The sequence below is a fragment of the Pagrus pagrus genome, assembly GCF_965226575.1.
Source record: "Pagrus pagrus genome assembly, chromosome: 15".
Lineage (NCBI taxonomy): Eukaryota > Metazoa > Chordata > Actinopteri > Spariformes > Sparidae > Pagrus > Pagrus pagrus.
The window spans coordinates 20,344,934-20,363,901 of NC_140199.1; the positions used below are offsets into that span (position 1 = coordinate 20,344,934).

At 42.1% G+C, this 18,968-nt stretch overlaps 1 protein-coding gene across 22 annotated transcripts in view; it reads right to left on the minus strand.

Moving 5' to 3' along the window:
• Positions 1-18,968, minus strand: part of LOC311271084 (neurexin-1a) — a 273,006-nt gene that overhangs the window by 94,956 nt on the left and 159,082 nt on the right. For 4 of the 22 annotated variants that reach the window (XM_084376506.1, XM_084376505.1, XM_084376504.1 and 1 more), the window contains exon 1: positions 18,118-18,962. The exons of the other annotated variants lie outside the window; for them this stretch is intronic. In XM_084376506.1, the coding sequence (XP_084232632.1) occupies positions 18,118-18,364 (247 nt within the window). In that variant the 5' untranslated portion in view covers positions 18,365-18,962. Of the gene's footprint in view, positions 1-18,117; positions 18,963-18,968 lie in introns of those variants that run through there. 22 annotated transcript variants of the gene reach the window in all.

Genomic DNA, 18,968 nt, shown 5'->3' on the forward strand with positions numbered 1-18,968 from the left:
TAAACAGCCTTAGCCTGAACAATAGATTATAAATCATTCTGACTGTAATTCCAATATTTTCTTGTAAACCAGTTCACAAGGATATAAAACTATCGATATATTTTGCATTTATTTATATATTTCTGTTGTTTTCCTCCCTCTGGCGTTTCTCCACAGTGCAGTGATTAAAGTGCGTCACTCCGCTCTCAAGTTCCTTTTCCAATTTTGCTCCCTCATTTGAGTCAATACACACTGTCAACCATTAGCTAAAAAGAATTGCATCATTAATTAACAGTAATGTGATTAACAAATGATGTCGGGACATACAGATCTATGGCGGGATTTATTGTTTTCATAAAGCATAACTCGCATTTGTAAAACGTAATGAAATAACACTGTAAGCAGTCTTGTTCTCCTAATGGATAAAGCGTTATGAAGCTTGATGACTTCTACAAAGGGAAAGACATTATGTGTAATATATTTGCGAGGCGGGCGTCATTTCTTTTTCATGAAGTCTGCCGGCTACCGCTGAAAAAACCCCTTCATGTTCTACTAATGCATATCTGATGCTCGCCCCCTTCGCAGAGCGATCGCCAATTCATGTAGCTTGCGCCGGACTGTTGTCACTGTCTCAGAGTTTCCCCTCAAGCCACCAAACACTTGCTCCATGCTCCAGCTTATTATAATTAAGCTCTTTTAAACCATGTCAGTGTTGGAACTCACTGGGCCCTTAAGCGTCCATTCCCCCCTCTGTCTATTCATACAATTTGACACCCACTTTATCCCAGTGACAGCTTATTTACTGTTGGTGACCTCCCCCCCAAAAAACACACTATAATATAAAGATTACTCATTTCAGTGTGGACTGGTGTGCAGCTCTTGCTAGTGACACCCTTAAGCTAAATGGATAAACACCAAGACCCTCGTGTCAAGGCACCAAAGGTCAACTAAACTGCTCGGCGACATGCCGATTATATAAATGGTTCCAAAACATATTCAGAGAGTGCAGATAATGAGGCTGCCGATATGTGGTAAAGAGGGCTAAAATCCATAGGAGCGTGTAAGACTAGTGGAAAAACTCCTTGAGGGACGTTGAGGATTAAGATACATGGAGAAACATGGCTAATGCACACCTACACAGTTGTGCAGCAGCATGAAATCAGCAGTCGCGTGCCCGCGTAACTCCAGTGGTGGGTATAATTATGCACCGGCTCCATATTTGTTATTTGCGTGCTCTCCCGGGAAACTGGGCCCGATATGGATCTGTTGTAGTCATTAGATACAGTAGTGTCCTGGAAATACTTGCCTGTTTGTTGTCTCTTTAGTTTGAGAAGAGTTTCAGTTTATTCCCTGTTCACCCACTGTCTAATAAAAAACAAATGAAAGGACGAGATCTAGGTAGGTAATGAGGGGAGTTTGAGATACAAAGTGCTTAGAGGTGCAGCGCTACACAATACGAGACCTGCAAAACCGAATGCAATTAAGATTTTCTTTCTTCACATATCCCCACATGCATTCATATCTCTTATATTCCCATGCATTTCCCCAAAGAGGTCATAGTGTGGAAACCGAGAAGGCAGCGCACTTTAAGCAGGTATCGGTGCCTATTACAGATGATCAGACCTCAAGGATGAACTCCTCAACCACACAAGCCTCCCCTGCTCAAGGATAATGAATTAATCTGTCCTCATGTTGGACTACATTGAGAGCTGGCTGCTCTCCGCCGTGTCACTTAGCATCAAAGAAGATAAACATTGGCAGATCAAACACTACGCTTTCATTAAAAATGTAGCAACCATCCCAGGAGTTCTCCTGCATTTGGCCAAAGAGGTGTGTGGGATAGCAGAGCGTAGAATAGCAAACATGGCCTGTGTGTTAGAGCCCTCTTGGCACTGACTTCTTAATGTCTCATTCTATTTTTCTGCTGGAGAGAGGGCCGGAGCATATAGCGAGCTGGCCTCTGAGCACCGTATGTTAAATAAACTGTGCAGTGTGATAAGAAGAGGCGGATAGGTGTGAGCAAAGGGAAGTGAGCTGGCTCGGTGCCTCAGTGTAGCAGCTGCAGGGTGGTTAGGAGACACGAACCGAGGAGTGTGTTTGACTATATTGCTCAGCTAAGGTCAGTTCTGCAGACTGTCTTTCCTCTGACCTCCAACACGGCCATCATAACGAGCCTCATGTTACCACCTCTGCCGAGAAACTGCGAAGGAATCCAATCATAATTACATAGTTGTGATGGAAATATGAAAAGGAGAGATGGCTTTATGGATCTGCTTTCTGTCAGCACCTAGCACTTGTGTTTCTCCTAGTTTGCTGCCAAGGATTCCCGTAATGACTGCAGTGCAAAAATAGATTATGTGAGATGTGGTGCAACTGTGGTGTAGTTATATATATTTGTTTTTTTGAACTCTGTGAATCTCTTGAATGGAATCACAAAGTAATCTACCTATTTCTTCAGTCTTCTCTCGTCTATTTCTATGTATCTCGTATTTCGACATAAAACGCAGTTATCTTGGTTTACACTTAACTCACACTGTATAACTTTCAAATGGAAATGAGCTTAATGAGGACAATATCCGTAAGATCCATGCGGCACTTTTACTTGTTTTTGCCTGTGACAAAAATAAGTAGGTGAACATTTACATAAATCGCTGCATGTTGTTCAGCCCCAAACCCTTTAAAAGGACAAAACTATATTAAGGATAACATCATCCGGGTTTATCTTTGGTCTCTGCCTCCCCCCGGGAGCAGCACAATTAAAAGAAGCTTAATGATGTCTATTGGATTACAATTTCAGTTTCCTGAGAAATCATTAGCACGATTTATGAGGACACTATTATCCAATCAAACGCTATCGGTATCTGTTAAAGGAGCTATCTCCGATCAATGCTCCGGAAGATTTAGTGCCATGGGGGAAAATTGTGAGTCAACATGATCAATTTTTCTTCTTCCCACTGATCTACCTTTCTCACTATATTTTTATCTTTCGGGACAATTAAATGGTCTAGTAGCTGAGGAGATGAGGTGGTAAATAGAATGAGGGGTTACGAATAAAACTGTTCAAAATTGTGTTTTTTTTCAACATTTTCCATCTATCTATCTATCTATCTATCTATCTATCTATCTATCAATGCATTGTGATGCTCTCTTTAAACATCGTATCGCGATGTTAGTGTTGTAGTACTCGAGACTGGTCTTGCGCTTGTGACCGGTCTGAAGACCGCTTTTTGATGGTCTCACTTTCGTCTCAGACTCGACTGCATTTTTAATTCAGTCCTGTGTCAGTCATAGAACTCTGATTTATATTTCAAGGCCAGTAACGGCCTCGACTTCAGGCTTGTCACTGTATTGATTTTTTCTCCGTACATTCTGTACAAAATGATGTTTTTTATTGAAAGACAAGAGTCACCCAGAAAACCTGACGCTTGCACAGAAAATGTATTGTTCGTTGGATGGTAAACAATGAAAAGGAGTGTTGATTTATCTCTTCAGGGGTTGGTTTCTTATGGGAATGTGGATATTTCAGATCAGTTTGAGGACGGTCTATGGTTTGCATGTTCCACATTTTGGTGTTAGTGTGTCGTGTCATGCATCGCAAACTCTCGCACTGGTCTTGACTCGGTCTTGCCCTGCCTTGGTCTCAACCCCTCAAAGTCTTACCCTCAATAGACTTTGAGGTAATATATTGGTCTCGGTTGAGGTTGTCTTGACTACAACACTGCTTGATGCAAAAAAAATCAATAACCTGTAACAATTTTGTAAGACCAGGATGTATGTTATGGCTGAACCAACTGGATGGTGAAACATAAGGAACAAAAACATTTGCGTTCTAGGCTAGGGTACTTCTTTAGTTTTGGGGAGGACGGCTGAGCTGAGCAAAGATAGCTGTTAATTTTTTAATTATGGATCATTACAAATATGCTTTGCTTCAAAAGTCACACAGTGAAGAAAAAATAAAACATGTATTGAAATTCTGATCCATCAAGACGCATCGATCGTTGCATAATCACAACACTAAACATTAATCTCGGGATTCTTGTTTGATCCAAAGCATCATTCCTCACCAGGCTTCTTTGCCAGACAAAATTAATCAAATATTATTCAAACTTTTGACACGAACCAGCAATAATGGAAGGAGAAAAAAAATATTTGATTATTTAAATGCCAATGGATTATGTGTGTGAAAAGCATTGATGTTTTCCCATTAAGCCAGTCTTGTAGTTATTTCAGCAGGCGAAAGAATTGTAGGGCACAGGAATCTCAGCTCTGATGTCAAGGACCTCTCACATTTATTTTTTATCCGTCTGTTCATAGCGATAAAGGAGGTTATGAAAGAGAATCCATGGCTTTGTTTACACTATCATTTCAAGCTATTTTTTTTAGTAGCAGTACAGTTTAATGAATGTGGCTCAATGAAATACAACTTTCAGATGGCTGTGCATGTTGAAGCCAAGGACAGAATACTGTTTATTTTAAAAGATGTCCAAAAAAAATATGTTGGGGAACCAAATCGATTCTTAACTCATCACTCACTTTTGAGTTCTGTCAATTAAGACAGATACAGCTGTTAAATATGTAGCAGTCTTTTTTATTTTTATTTTAACGTACTAAAGGTTTTATAAGAACCTTTCTCAAAGTTTTCATGGTTTGGTAAGAAGAAAATTCGGCATTATATTACATGAATTTGACGTGCTAACTTTCTGTCCTGACCTTTGCTTGTTCAGCTAGTGGTGACCTATTCCCTCTACTGTACTGGAACCATTCGTTTCATAGAAATGTACTTCTGCTGCTCTAAATATAACACATTCTTCACCAGCGTACACCAGCGAATGCCTCCCAGAAATAAGACAGTGAGGAGTGTACTTTTCTGTTGTTGCATGTTGGGTTTTTTGTCGATGATGTGACACGTCTGTCGGGGGTTCTCTTTTCTCTGCCTGCTTGGTGTTCTGGCGCCATGCTGTGAACCTTCCTGCTCCAAAATAGGGGGAGCGGGAATGTGGTATTATAGACCGCCTGGGATTTTTGCTTGTCCTGTTCACCTTTCTGAGTTCCCGTCAAAGGTCTGCACTGCAGTGCAGTTGTGTTCTGTGCTACTTTCATGCCTTTACCAAGTCATGTGTGCATGCACGGATCCTACCCATAAGCTTACAGTCTTTGTAGATATGTAGGCCAATTTGACTTTGATGTAATTCCCTCATGCAGGAAAAAATAGCTTAATTTTTTTTTTTCCCACTCCAAGTATACCCACATGTGGCTGCACAAAGACTGAGGCACAGGCAGGTGGATACACCTTTCCCATAGCCAGGCTGTCCCTTTAGCTAAGTGCTGGTTCTCTTTGGCTCTTCACCTCATGTCACTGAACCATTTCTTTCATGTGGCAACAAAGCTCACAGCTCCAGAGCAGCACAGTAGCCTAATATGTTATCTCCTCCCCAGCTAATTAAATTTAAAGCACCATATATTCGCTCATGGCAATTCTGCACCTTTTGCGCAAGGACACTGGTGTTCTCTGGAGAGAGCTCTTTTGTGGTAGATCCCTTCTGTGCTGCTCTCGACTGTACATCAGAGCTGTCACAGTGCTTCGCTTTGACTGGTGATGAAAACCACATCTACTGATAATGTATTCTACCCTTTTGCCAGCGACGCCACATATGCACTGTGAACTTCTGGTCACGACAAAACACTCTCCACAGTCTGCACTGTGGGTTTTGTGCCCGCTGACATACAAAAACAGAGCCCCCGAAGTATTTAGAACAGCAAACGTACGACTCCAGGGTTAAACAGTTCAACTGGCGGTGGAAATTATTCAAATTATTTAAATGAAAATGTCACAAATTATTATTTTTAAAGTGAATTATGCACATGTTGCTCAAGGGCACCGATGTTAGAAGTAGTGTTAGTCTCAAGCTTGTAAATCTTGTTAATCTTCCTCACGTCGTTGTAATGACGGCATGTTATAGCTTTTGTTTAACCTTTGTCTCCAACACTCTAATACCATTGTTAGCCCAGCTTTTGTCCTTAGTTGACTTCTGCAGTCATTTCAGTGTTTTCATACTGGGTTTGTGGTGTGGGCTACACAGTGTGAAGGTGACTGTTGTGGTATGTTAGACTGCAAATCGAAAATGCAGTTACGGTACTTTTCCAAAAAATCTATTTACCCTCATGATTGATATTTGGTGTATTTTGAGTGCATTGCTTTCATAATTGAAATGAGCCATAATAACCTTAAATACACACAAAAAATGAGTCATAATAATGATTTCAGATTGTTTTCCTCACAATTATAATGATCAAAACAATTATATTGTTTCTTAAAAAACTAACTGCTGCAGGAAAAACAGACCTTCTTTCCCGTCATGTCACTTTTGTTGCTGACATAACCAAATGCTCTGACATGTGAGGTGATTAATTGCCTGTCACCTTTGACTGGCAGCCTTTGTATGTTGGATTAATTAAGTACACCTCTGAAAATATGAATTGAGTGCAATTGTTCCCCTATTGTTTGGAGTCAGTAGTTAAAGCACAGCCTCTGGTTGTTTGTCCCACAGGTACAGATGAAGAAAATTCAGCTGGACAATGAAAACTGGACAGTGAGATATAGTGGATACAGCTCGATCCCTGTGGCCACACCACCCCCACCAGCACCAGCACCACCTCCACCACCACCACCCAATCTCTATTTCTATATCTGCTCATTGTTCCATTGCAGTACAGCGAGGTCCTTTCAACAATTTAAACCTCGCTCTCAAGCTTTCCTCCTGGAAAAAGCCATTCTCTATCTTCAGTGGTGTGTGAGCAGCCCTTTGGGAGTTTAAAAAGGCTATGGATTGTTGACTTGTCTTAATCCTCTCTCAGCACAAACAACTACCTCCCTTATAATGGGATGGCAGTTAGAACAGAACCAGCAAGCATGAGAAAGGGTTTCATCTCAGGTTGGAGCTGGAACAATCCTGTTCAACGTACTAGTGAAATGACAGCGAAACAAACTCTTGGCCATCCGAATTAAATGCAAGGGGGGGGGCTACCTCGCCGAGACAAAAACAGGACTGCTGCATTGTGCAAGCCTCTCATCCATTTTAAACATTGTTGCGATCTGGCTCTACTGCTGAGCCAAAACATTTATTGTGCAAGCATGGAGTGGGAACTGAGTAATTTTGCCAGCTTGTCTATAACTGCAGCAGTTCTGTCATGAAACTAACCTGTAACATAAAAATACTGTACACTGCACACTCTGACACATTCTACTTTGCTTCCTTGCACGTTTCTCCCTCTTTCTCTCTCTCTTTTACTTTTTTAAGTGATAAATCCCCCCTTCAGTCTTTATCAGAAGGCCGGAGCTGAGCTATTCTCTTTGCAGTCAGCAGAAAGCGGAGTGGACAGAGGTGCTAAATCAACCCGCAGCCGAGACTGCCTGCTTACTTTGTGTTGGCTTAATAAGTCTGGGCATATTGGCATATATACAGCACAGTCGATATAAACTTTTACAGTTCATTGCCCAGAGACTTAATCTTCACCACCGTTATAACTGCTGTTTGGGATTGAGATATTATGAGCACCTATGCTGATAGAGCATGTGTTTTCCACTGTGTTTTAATGACCACAAATGTAACGAGTTATTGATAATGATAAATGTAATCAGACACTTAAAGGTGCACTATGTAGTTTTAGGCAATAAAATCAGAAGCGGAAGATCTTTATTGATTGATTTTTTTATGCCCAAACAAACTAAATCAAATTATCTCCTTTTTCATGAATGAATAAACAAACTGACCTCAACACAATTACATACTGTTTAACTGTGTCTATATGTGGCGGACCCTGCCACCTTTCTAGCTTCAAACAGTGTTCAGGGGACCTTATTTTCCTCTGAGAACAGCTTGTTTATTCAGTTATGGAAAAAATAAACATTTCTGAGTTTGTATTATCACCTCATTAATATTGTAAATATTAAAATTCTGACTTTGAATTTCCCCTCCAAAACTACATAGTGCCCCTTTAAAACTGTCTCAACAATTATATGTGGGACATGTTTATAACTAACTACCGAAGAATTTAAAGTCCTCGCGCAGTCACCCGTAGTCTTTAGGCTAGACTGGGGAAATATTCTAATTAGCTTGTTTCCACAGTATTGTTTTAACAATATCCAGTGACCTATGAGCCTTAAGCTCCTTCTAATGAAGACAATCCCAAAGCAGCATTTCTGCATAGGACAGCTGACAGCGTCCAACCTGCCTTCATAAGCTGCAAAGGATTAATCCTCTCTCTTCTACCCCCCTCTCTCTCTCTCTTACCCTGCTTTGCTAATTTGATGTAATTAAATTAAGTGGAGACTAAAAGTAGGGCATTGCTGCTTGCCCCCATGATTGGTCATCCTTATTAGAGGGTATAAGATGCCGGCTCCAACATCATAGGAGCAACAAAACCTAATAAACACGGGGACACAGAGAGAGAGAGAGAAAACATAGGAGCACTTAAGTCAGACCTCAAGGCGAGTACAGTACAAAATGACCACATCTAAGGGAGAGGAGGGGGTGAGAGAGGGAGGGAAACAGAGAGAGAGAGAGAGAGATTTGTGGTAGAAAAAGGGTTGATTATGAAGTTTTTTTTTTTTTTTTACTTGTAGTTTATCCAAAGAATAGGTTCAGGTTGTTTCAAGCCTTTCTTTAGAGTAACTTAAACGTCTTGTTTCTGCTGACCTCCAGTGGTTTAACTTCTCACAACATAGCGCACCTTAAACCACACCCAACCACACCCATCAGTAGAGCTGCAACTCATAGCCAATTAATGGCTTTGTCCACCGGAAGGAAAATCAGTTGCCAATTATTTTGAGTACTAATTTTTCGAGCAAAAATGTCAAACATTGGATTGTTACAACTTCTTAAATCAACATTATGTAGAAATTGGCATTTTGTGCAATTTGGTACCCCCCACAGTTTCTAACCAAAATCTAAGACGAAAGATATTCTCATATCACAAAGATTATATATATATATATCATATATATATATATCCCAGCCCCAACCTCACTTGACAATATTTGGTTGGCACTTTGGTGCTTTTGTCATATAGTTGATCAAGTTAAAGACTTTGGTACACAAGTCATAGACGTTGGTACGTCAAAAGCACAGCATTAAAGTTGTGACCCTTCCAGAATACATTTTCAGCGGCGCCTAATCTAAATTCAGTGTGTGATAAGGTCTGATAAAATCACCTCTGGCAATATAGCGGAAATTCCTGATGGGTGACAGAATTTGGTGCAACAGCTGCAGCAAGTAAACAGTCAGAGGAAACCCAGTGACGGAATTTGGCACTTAAACGGACTGCAGCTTTGGAAGACACTCACTTGGTTCTTCAGCTGAACCGAAGGATTTTCACAAGGAAGGGGTACTGTTTACAGTGATTTGGCCCTATTTCATACAACAAAGTAAGCAAAAGTAGCTCTTTGGACGTACACATACTGTAGCATGTCAGTGTTGTATTGCGATCTACTCCGAAGCTCAAATTTGAGCAGCCCTAAACTGATACAATCTTTAGTCCGACAGAAATAGTGAATCAAGAAATCTGTCCCTGCTTCATGCTGTTGCAGTACTTGACCATATTTTATCCTCACACTGCTCTGAAGAGATAAGCCTTCACCTCATCATGACGGGGCCCCGGGGTGGCCATACCAACCACCCTCCCTCTTCATGGCAGGGGACCATCAATTCATGGTTGAGGTAAAGTTCTGCCTCCTGGGCTGGTAACATTATGCCATGAATGCTCAGTCGACCAGTGTCACTCACACCCTTCTGCCCCCTCCTCTGCTATGCTCACTTCCCCTAAGCCCTAAGTGATACATGAGCCCCTGCCTTGTGGAGCAGAATGGCCCATCCAGGCAGAGCTGACAAGACCCAGTGTCTTAATGGAGCAATACACCAAACGGGCCCTTTGTTACCCCGACCAGCTGCATATCTGCCTCCCCAGCCAACAGCCTTGGCTCTGATAGAGGTGTCTCACAGTATCGACAGCTTCTAATTTACTCTCTCATCATCACTTGCCTCATTTGCTCCTCAGAAACAATGCTCCCTTTCTCTCAGTTCAGGTCAGCCATTTTGTTTGCCAGCAATTTGTTGATTAGATTTTTCTGCATCCAGTGTTTAATTTGCGTGCCAGCTGAGACACATATCAAAGTTAGACTTAAATAAAATCAAGCATCAGTCGATTCTTGGCTTTTTCATTCGCAGTTAAAAGCCTCTCTGACTGATTACGTGCCATCAGACATCAGTGCATTATTTAGTTCCAGTGTGTATGTGTAGCTAGTATGTACCAAAACATCACAGCCTCCAAATGGTCTCTAGAAGCCGTTGTCTTCTCTGTTAGGGTGCCAACAGATGTGGAGTATGACTGCAGTTCTAATTACTGAAAAAGACAAGTGTGGGGGATAATTACACAGTGGAAGTGAGGCAGAAAACAGAGTCCAGGGCCAGAGCTCTGATCTGAGACTAGAGACAACTCTGGCTGCCCATCAGCATATGCAGCCCAACCTGCATCAGCACAAATACTGCCCTCACAAAGAAGCTGCTTTAAGATCAGACGGAGAAACCGCGCTTTAGTGAGCATACCCCAACATTAGCACTATTCAAAAAAAGCAAATGATACAGCAATCTATACTAGAGCTACATAATTACAAAATGCCGGTGCCGCAGGAGGGCTTTCTTTGAGATGATTTAATACATCCGCACCTCCACCTCTGCATTTAAGGAAAAATATCATTGCACTGTCCCTCAAAAAAAAATAAAAAATCACTATTTAGCTGAAGGCGGTGTTCATGTGCAGTAGGTAGCGGAGCATAAACAACACTACACTTTATACACTCAGGTTGGTACTAAAAATACACTGTGTGGGGTTTTCAATTCACATAAATCGGAAAGATGTAACACAAGATCACGTGTGTTTGAAAACATGCACTAATATGTGGATACAAATGTCTTCTACACGTTTTATGTTATGAAAAAAGCCTATTCCTCATGCTAATGTGTCTCATTTTCATGTCGCTCCTGCATGACACCGCTTCATTTTTACTGTTTACTCCTCTTTGTAAGCCGTACCCAGGAGACAACAAGCGCGCCTTGGCCTTAATTGCGGGATTAGACATCTGCTTTGCCTATTGCTGAGTAGCCTCACTTTGTAAGTAAGCCACTACTAAGTGGTGAGATATTATTTAATTAGCTGCATTTCTTATAGAATGGTACAATAAGAAAGAGATCCAGGAAAGATCAAGAGAAAAAGATCGCCGTGAATAAACGGTGCGTGTGCATGTGGTGCATGACAGGGAGTTCTGTCGTGCAGCACAAGAATGCATTTTGCCATTTATACACAGCTCTGCCTCCCCCTTATCAACAAGCAATGTGGGAACACCATAAGAAAGCTGTGCCGTCCTCTATCTCGCACCGATGCCATGTATCTGCCAATAAATAAATATATAAGGGAGAGCAGAAAACAGAAATGTGCGTGGGTATGCATTGTGTTTCTACACTATGTTTCAAAATATATGCTAATATTAGCTTGCACTTAGGTGTTAGGCAGGCGTGTTTTTATCAGCCCTTGCCAGCAGGCCCGAGGCACTAAGAGATGGAAGGAGCAATGAGGAAGGTGAAATCCCACACAATCCTATTAGAGTGGATTAGGGGGCAGCTTTCTTTCTGTTGCCACTCTGCTGCAGGTGAGCAATTGTAAATTGCAGGGAAAAAAAACAGAAAAACAAAAAAAGATAGTTATGACATGGGTTGTTCTTATTGAGGCCTCCTATTGTGTAACAGGGCAGCCATTAATCTCTCAAAACCTTTAATTTTTTTTCCATTAAGCAACCATACATGAAGAAATATTAAATCGTAAGGTGATTAAGGTGTACGGCTCAGAATAATTACACTGCTGCCAATCAAAACCACACACATAGAAGAGCTCGGGGTTTGTTTTTGTGTCCCAAAACAGTCGTGTGTAATTTAAGCAGAGGCTCATTATCGATCGGATGATCAATGGCAATCATATATTTTCGTCTTCTGCAAGCAGGCTGCCACAGAAACCCATCCTCTCCGGCCTCCCCTGTGGTCGGGGTTATGAGGCTATAAAGAAAGATTTTCACCCTCCATCTTTTTCTTTTATTTTTTCCTTTGACCTTTCCCAGAACCAATTAGTCCATCACTAGTGGAGTTATCACTACACTGTTGGAACCACTGTACGTCAAACTATTTTATTTTTTTATATCTTCCAAGTGCATATTTTTCTTTTTGACCTATTTCAAAATTCTAACCAGTGATATGTTACACTATATAAATGAGTGCAAATTTGCATATCGCTTCAACTACCCACATTCACACTCTTGGGTTGTGACGATGATTCAAAGTGATCAAAGAGATGAGAGATGATTTGGGAGAGTGCTGCCTCTTTGTGTGTGCACTGAGCCCGTGTGCATATACAGGCCTGACTGGCACAGAGATAGCTGCTGCCTCATTATAATGACAGAGGATGAGGCTTCTCCAGGGTGACTGAACTCAATTCAGATTAGATAAAAAAAAAAAAAAAGAAAGAAAAGAAAAGGAATGCGGGCATTTGCATTCTTGATCTCGGCTTTATTTATTTCACTTTATTTTATTTATTTGTTGCGCTTTCTTGTGCCGCTCCCCTGGGAAATAGGAGAATCAATCAGAATGGACTGCGGGGAACTCTTTAAGCTCTTTCATTAGCATCCTTAACACCTTGACCTGCACTCCGGCTGCATCACTCTTCCACGCTTCCTGTCTTTAATGATGGCAGGCGAAAATTCAGCAGCGGCTCAGACATGTTTAACAATGAATGAGGAAACAATATGATTTTACGTGTTCTATTTGTAATGCATTCCTTCTCACAGAGGTTGGAAGAAACAAAGTACAAACATTCTGTTACTGTAGATTTTTTAGGTATCAATACTTTGCTTGATTATTTATTTTTCAGATGACTTTTTATTTTGAACAACTACATTTTTACACAAATATCTGTGCTTTTTTACTACTTCCTTACTTTAGTTTTAAAGGTGCAGTATTTATGAATTGTCCACCTCTCAAATTCATACTCCAAACAAACACACTAACCACTGACTCCTGCTTACTGCAGATTCTGTAAGTTAGTTAACTTAGTTAGCCTTGCAGCTAGCAGTCCAGACTGGGACCTTGGATACCACTCCACTCCTAAGAGTAAGGATGGGCCAGGGCTAGCTGTTTAGCATGCTAAGTTAAGTAGATCTCTGCATCAAAATACATAACGTAGATGTCTTTGACATTATTTCAGACCTCTTTTATCTTCACGTTCTATTGATGATGTTAGTTAATTAATGCGTGTTTTAAACTAAAATTCTTAAATATTGCACCTTCAATGCATTTGAGGTTAATTATTGATTATATTCATTATGTGTCTCTGCCTTCCCAACATCACAACACTAATTTCAACCTATCAGTGCAATTCAGATTAGACAAACACTACAGTCTAACACGTGCAGAGGAACATATATTCAGATCCCTGCAGCCTGTATTTCCTTATGTTCTCTATTTATTGGACACATCCTACGTATTCTACCTTTAAGTTTAACAGTTTTTGAATCATACTAATACTGTATGTCATGAGGCTCAGTTAGCTTTGTAAGAAGTGGATGGGGTCTTTGTCCAGCGTCTTTCTTTACAAAAGTATCTGTACTTCTACTTGAGTAAAGAATGTGTGTACTTTTGTCACCTCTGCCTTCACATGAGGTCTTTCCCTTGATGCTGATGCTTTTTCGTTTACCTTTTCACAAAAGCATAAATCGTTGTCATGTTTTCAATATGATAATGTTCTTTTTCTATACAACACATTACCATATCTCCCATACTCTCGGTTCGATGTAGCCTGCTGTTAAAACAAATCACCTCCTTGTGAATTATTAATGTCTCATATAACTTAATGAAATTCAAGGTTTTTTTTGGATCACGTGTAGTCTGTCAGTGTCACAGGAGCGCTATCTCAATACAAAATGCCATTGTATCTTGCAGGGTGAACAGCTGTGTATGTGTGAAATCATTACTGCACTCTGGAAGTTAAATATCTTCCACTTTTGTGCAAAATCACATCGCAGCGAACATTGACCAGACAGCTCATCATTCTGAGGTAATTTTCGAAAAATACTTTTAAACAGGAAAAGCCAGAGGTGTAAACAGACAGACGGACTGGATGAACTAGAAAGAAGGGAGATGGCAGAGAGGACGCTGCTGTTGATGATGATTCACTGAGTGCCTTATGGGTAAAGAGCTCCCTGACTCAAACTCATCCAGGACCTATGCATGTGAGGGGCGCACAAATCCCCTTGAGTCAAAGGAGGGGGCTCTTTCTCTCTCTCCCCCTCCGTCTCCCAAGACTCTAATCCGAAACCAGACACATTACTCAGCTGACCCCTCGCTGCCCACCGCACGCACAGTCAGGTCTCATTTCCCTTCATGCCAACCATTGCCTGGTCACCACCGAAACCACACAGACCACTGCAGGCGCAAAAGGCTGCCCACTCCGTCTGCATGGATGGGCTCTTTGGACCGACGAGAAAGCTGGAGCTGGGGGTGGGCTGGGGAAGAAGTCGAAGTAGGGAAGAAGAAGAAGGGAGCGAGCGAGATGCAAGTAGGTTAAAGACCTGAAGCGCACACAAATAAACAGAGGGTGTTTGTGTTCTCACACATCAGAGGAAGAGGAGAATGAAACGACTGCAATCATCACTCTCTCGTTCGTGGGTCAATAACTGCCTGCGCTCCCTCTAGAGCAGGGGAACATGTACTCAGATCCTTATCAGGGCAGCTATCATCTCCGCTGCCTCACAGAAGCAGAGATACTGTCATCCTCACACTATCGCAGAATGACATCAGCTCAGAGACATGGGAGTAATTATATTATACAAGCCCGCAACACACCGGCAGCACTTCTTTCTCTCTCCTCTCTCCTTTCTTCCTTCGCTTTCCCCATCTCACTTCTTCCTCTCCTTCTTTTATTTCTTTCCCCCGTCTTTCTTCTCTTCCCACCACACCACCACCGCCACCACTCATCTGTTCTCTGCGCCAGTACAGACGAGCACTGTCTCTAATCATTTGAACCATTAGCTGTGAAGGTGGAGAGCTTTAAAATTGATTATAATCACTTAAATTGCTTCGCCGACTTTGATCAAAACCTGCCGAGTTTTGAGATACAAAAGGCATTCGCGTGGTAGTTGATGGAGCAGGTGTTATGCGGGGGGTTTCCTCAGACACGTTAAGTATATCACATAATCGTCATGAATGTGGAGGTTGACTCCCCCCCTACTCAACATATGGTATATGATTCTGACAAGATGGTAGGCACGTGATATAGGCAGAAATAGTTGCATGTCACTAGCTTCTACATCAAAAAATACAGAAATCCACAGAATGTCCTTTTTTTTTTTACTATTGAAAAGATCCATTCCTTAGAGGGGCACTATGTAGTTTTGGAGAAGAATTCAAAGTTTTAATATTAATGAGGTAATAATACAAACAAACAAAATGATTTATCTTTTCCATAACTGAATAAACAAGCTGTTCTCAGAGGAAAAAAAGGGCCCAGAACACTGTTTAAAGGTAGAAAAGTGGCAGGGTCCGCCAAATCTAGACACAGTGTAAAGTTGCGTTGTCCTTTAAGGTCAGTTTGTTTACTCAGTCATGAAAACAAAATCATTTGTTTATTTAGTTTGTTTAGGGATAAAAAAAAAAAAAAATGTCTTCACCAAAACTACATAGTGCCCCTCTAAGGTCTACAACACCTTCCCCTCTGATCAGATCACCTCATTGATCCAGTCTCAATGAATAAGAAGCGCAGGTAAAGCAGAGAACATGATAACCTAGTTACCCGGCGTATCGAGTGTCATATCCATCCCTGGGAAAGAAGACTATCACCTCTGGGAGTCTATACATGATGAATGGAATGTCTGCTACTCAGAGTTGATACTGTCTGAACCTCATTACAGCTCGCCCTAAACAAACAATGCATCACACTCCAACTCAATTTCATACATCCTGACCATGGTAATTTTCTTCTTCTTTCCACATAAATCAGTGACAGAATCCACAGCAAAGCAAACACAAGGATGTTTTCTCTTACAGTACGCTGATACATACAGAGCAATGCCTGTTTTCCCAGGAATTTTGTGCTAACATTGTGGACAAATGGATGGATGGCCCACCATTAGGGGCAGCCAGAGATGCTAAATTTAGCTGTGTGCTAAGTGAAATAGAGCATTTTCATGAGATGGAGGCCAATTTGCATATAGAACTAACTGTCAGCACTCTATTAGCTTTGTTTAGTCTAATCACTTGAGACAATGTTAAATGCACTGTGACAACAATGGTGAAAGGCAGGTACAGTTATATAAGTATCGCAAATAGGATTAGATTTTAACATTGACGCTGACACCAAAAGCTATGAGAGAGAGAGAGAGAGAGAGAGAGATACAGAGGGTATGGGGGCAGAGAGGCAGATGGTTTCTGTTGTTTTATACATGGGAAGAACAAATAAAAAGAATAAAAAGATACTGTTCAATTATACACAGTCAAACCTGAGGGGCAATGACTTGTATAGTCACAAATGAGTTGGGAAAAAAAATGGAGCTGTACATGTTTAATTGCTGCAGTGAAGAGACATCCCATGTCAGGAACAAGCCCCCGTGAAAAATAAACCAATTGCAGCGCAGCTACGACAACAGTACTGGGGCTTTACAACAGCAGGCTTTGTCCTGGAGCCAGGTACCATGTTGAACAGCGTGTCTCCCATTTCGCATTCACGCACCCCCCCGTGCGCTGATCAACCCAAAATGTAATCATGTTACTGCGAAAGCTTTTCTTTGCTCTCTCTCTATCGCTCCCTCTCTCATGATAATGGCACAGAGGAGCGTCAACGATAACTATGATATTAACTCGTGGAGTCTGCCTGAAAGCACCGCATGCCCCCAGGGGGTCCTTAGGGAGGGCAGGGGGCGAGCTGAGTGTTGTCCGCTGCAGACAGGTCACGGCAGAGTGGCCTAATTGCCTCTCTTGTTGTCTCAGTAGGCCGGCAAACCTCCCATCTCCCTCATCATCAGTGAGGAGCACTGACTCCCTTGTTGGTACAGATCTAACTCTGCCCAGTGGTCCAGACTCCAGTCTTGTTCCTGAGCTGCTACTGTGTCCAATAAAAACATCCTGAAAATGCCAGTGTCAGTGGTATCTCTCACAACTCAATGCCTTGTACTGCTGAACTTTGATTTTAGACGATCTGGTGCAGTAGAGATTTGTTGTACATTATCAAGTAGAGGCTCCTCAATGGATCCAGAGTAACTCAGCATTACGTCAGTGTTACACCAGTTGTGATTACGTCACTCAAATTTTGCCTGGGCAGTATGATGAGTAAAGAAAAGGAGCATTTTGGTTTTTACAAGTGTCACACTCCCTCGATCTTAAACATCCCTCAGAACTTCAGGTGTGACTCACAGTGGAAACAAGTACTGCAAAGAAAGTGACACTCAAACTGCAGTATTTCTAAAATCATTGCCACATACACTGAGGCGAGCATACTGCAGTCTCACCATGAATACTCGGGTTGAGGTTATATAATTCCTCATAGCTGAGATTCTCTCTCTTTTTCTCTTGATGCCTGTGTCAGGGACCTTCCTGCCACACCGGGATAGAGAGGCCTCATCTCCACTCCACGCTGGGCAGGGGCCAGGAGCGGCTCGACGCCCTGCGGAGCTGGAGGCAACGCATCTTTGTCTCTTCCAAACACCCGGGGGGCAACATGGAGCGCCACAACGTTCTAATCCTGTCTAATCTGGACACAGCGGAGCATCTGGAGATAGGGATATGGCTAATCTCAGACATGGAGACAGAGGGCACTTTGCTGAGACGGAGAAAAGGGGGATGTATCTAAGCTAGACTCGCTGTGTCTTGCCGAGCTATGCATGTGTCTTGGGGAATGGGAAAAACCAATATCGAGGAATATTTGAGGCTGGAGCCGCGGTAACACGTACCGAAGTGTGAATGAAGATTGTAAAAAGTTAACAGCAATGATTCAATCTAAAACAAACTGCTCGAGAAGTTTGGGAATGCATCGAGGCAAGTGAGTACTTACTGTGCCCTGCTCTTAGGGATGCAGGTGATCTGTGGATAGCAATAGGCACAATATGGTGACGCTTGTTTCCATGGGCGAGGTGAATGTGGTGGAGACTCTCCACGGTGCCAGGTTCCGACCCGGCCACAAAGCCCAGGGCCAGGGCAGTGATCCACAAGGCCAGGTGGGTGAGTGAAGCTGAATTCCGGTTCAGGGGCTCTGCCTGGGGCCTCAGGGGAGCAAACTGTGTCCTCCACCCTCCGAACATCTTCCCTGAGTGGCCAGATGAGGCGTCAGATCAAGGCGGAACTTCAGTGAGCCTTAGAGCCCCATACTTCTCACCTTGCCAAATCTCACTTTGCCCAGGGACATTCGCACAGATCCACAGAGAAAGAAAAAAAGGGACACCACCACACAAAATGTCGGTTGTGGGGTGAAAAAAAAAGCCTATTGCTGTTCTCCAATGAGTCAGGAAATCCGTAGCAGCACCCAGGGACGTAAAAAAGTGTCATCAATCATCATACAAAAACAATCAGAAACATTCACTCAAGAAATTAGGGCAACCTCAAACAGCAATGGAGAAATCCCAGCTTGCTCCAATTCTCTTAGTTGCCTTTTTCTCTCTGTTTCTCTCTGTCTTCTTCGGTTAAGCCCTCACAAAATCAGAAAGATTTCCACACCAAAAACTATTAATATTCCAAAAAATGCAGGAAGAAAAAAGAAAGCCAACTTCAGAGGAGACAAACAGCACCTGTGCGAAGTGAATCTCTTCAGAAAACCAGCATTCTGAGTTTCCCTCCTTTTCCTCCTCCAGTGCTCTCAAAGGATGTCCAGAGGAATGGGACCATAGTAAATCCGAGTCTCATTTGCAT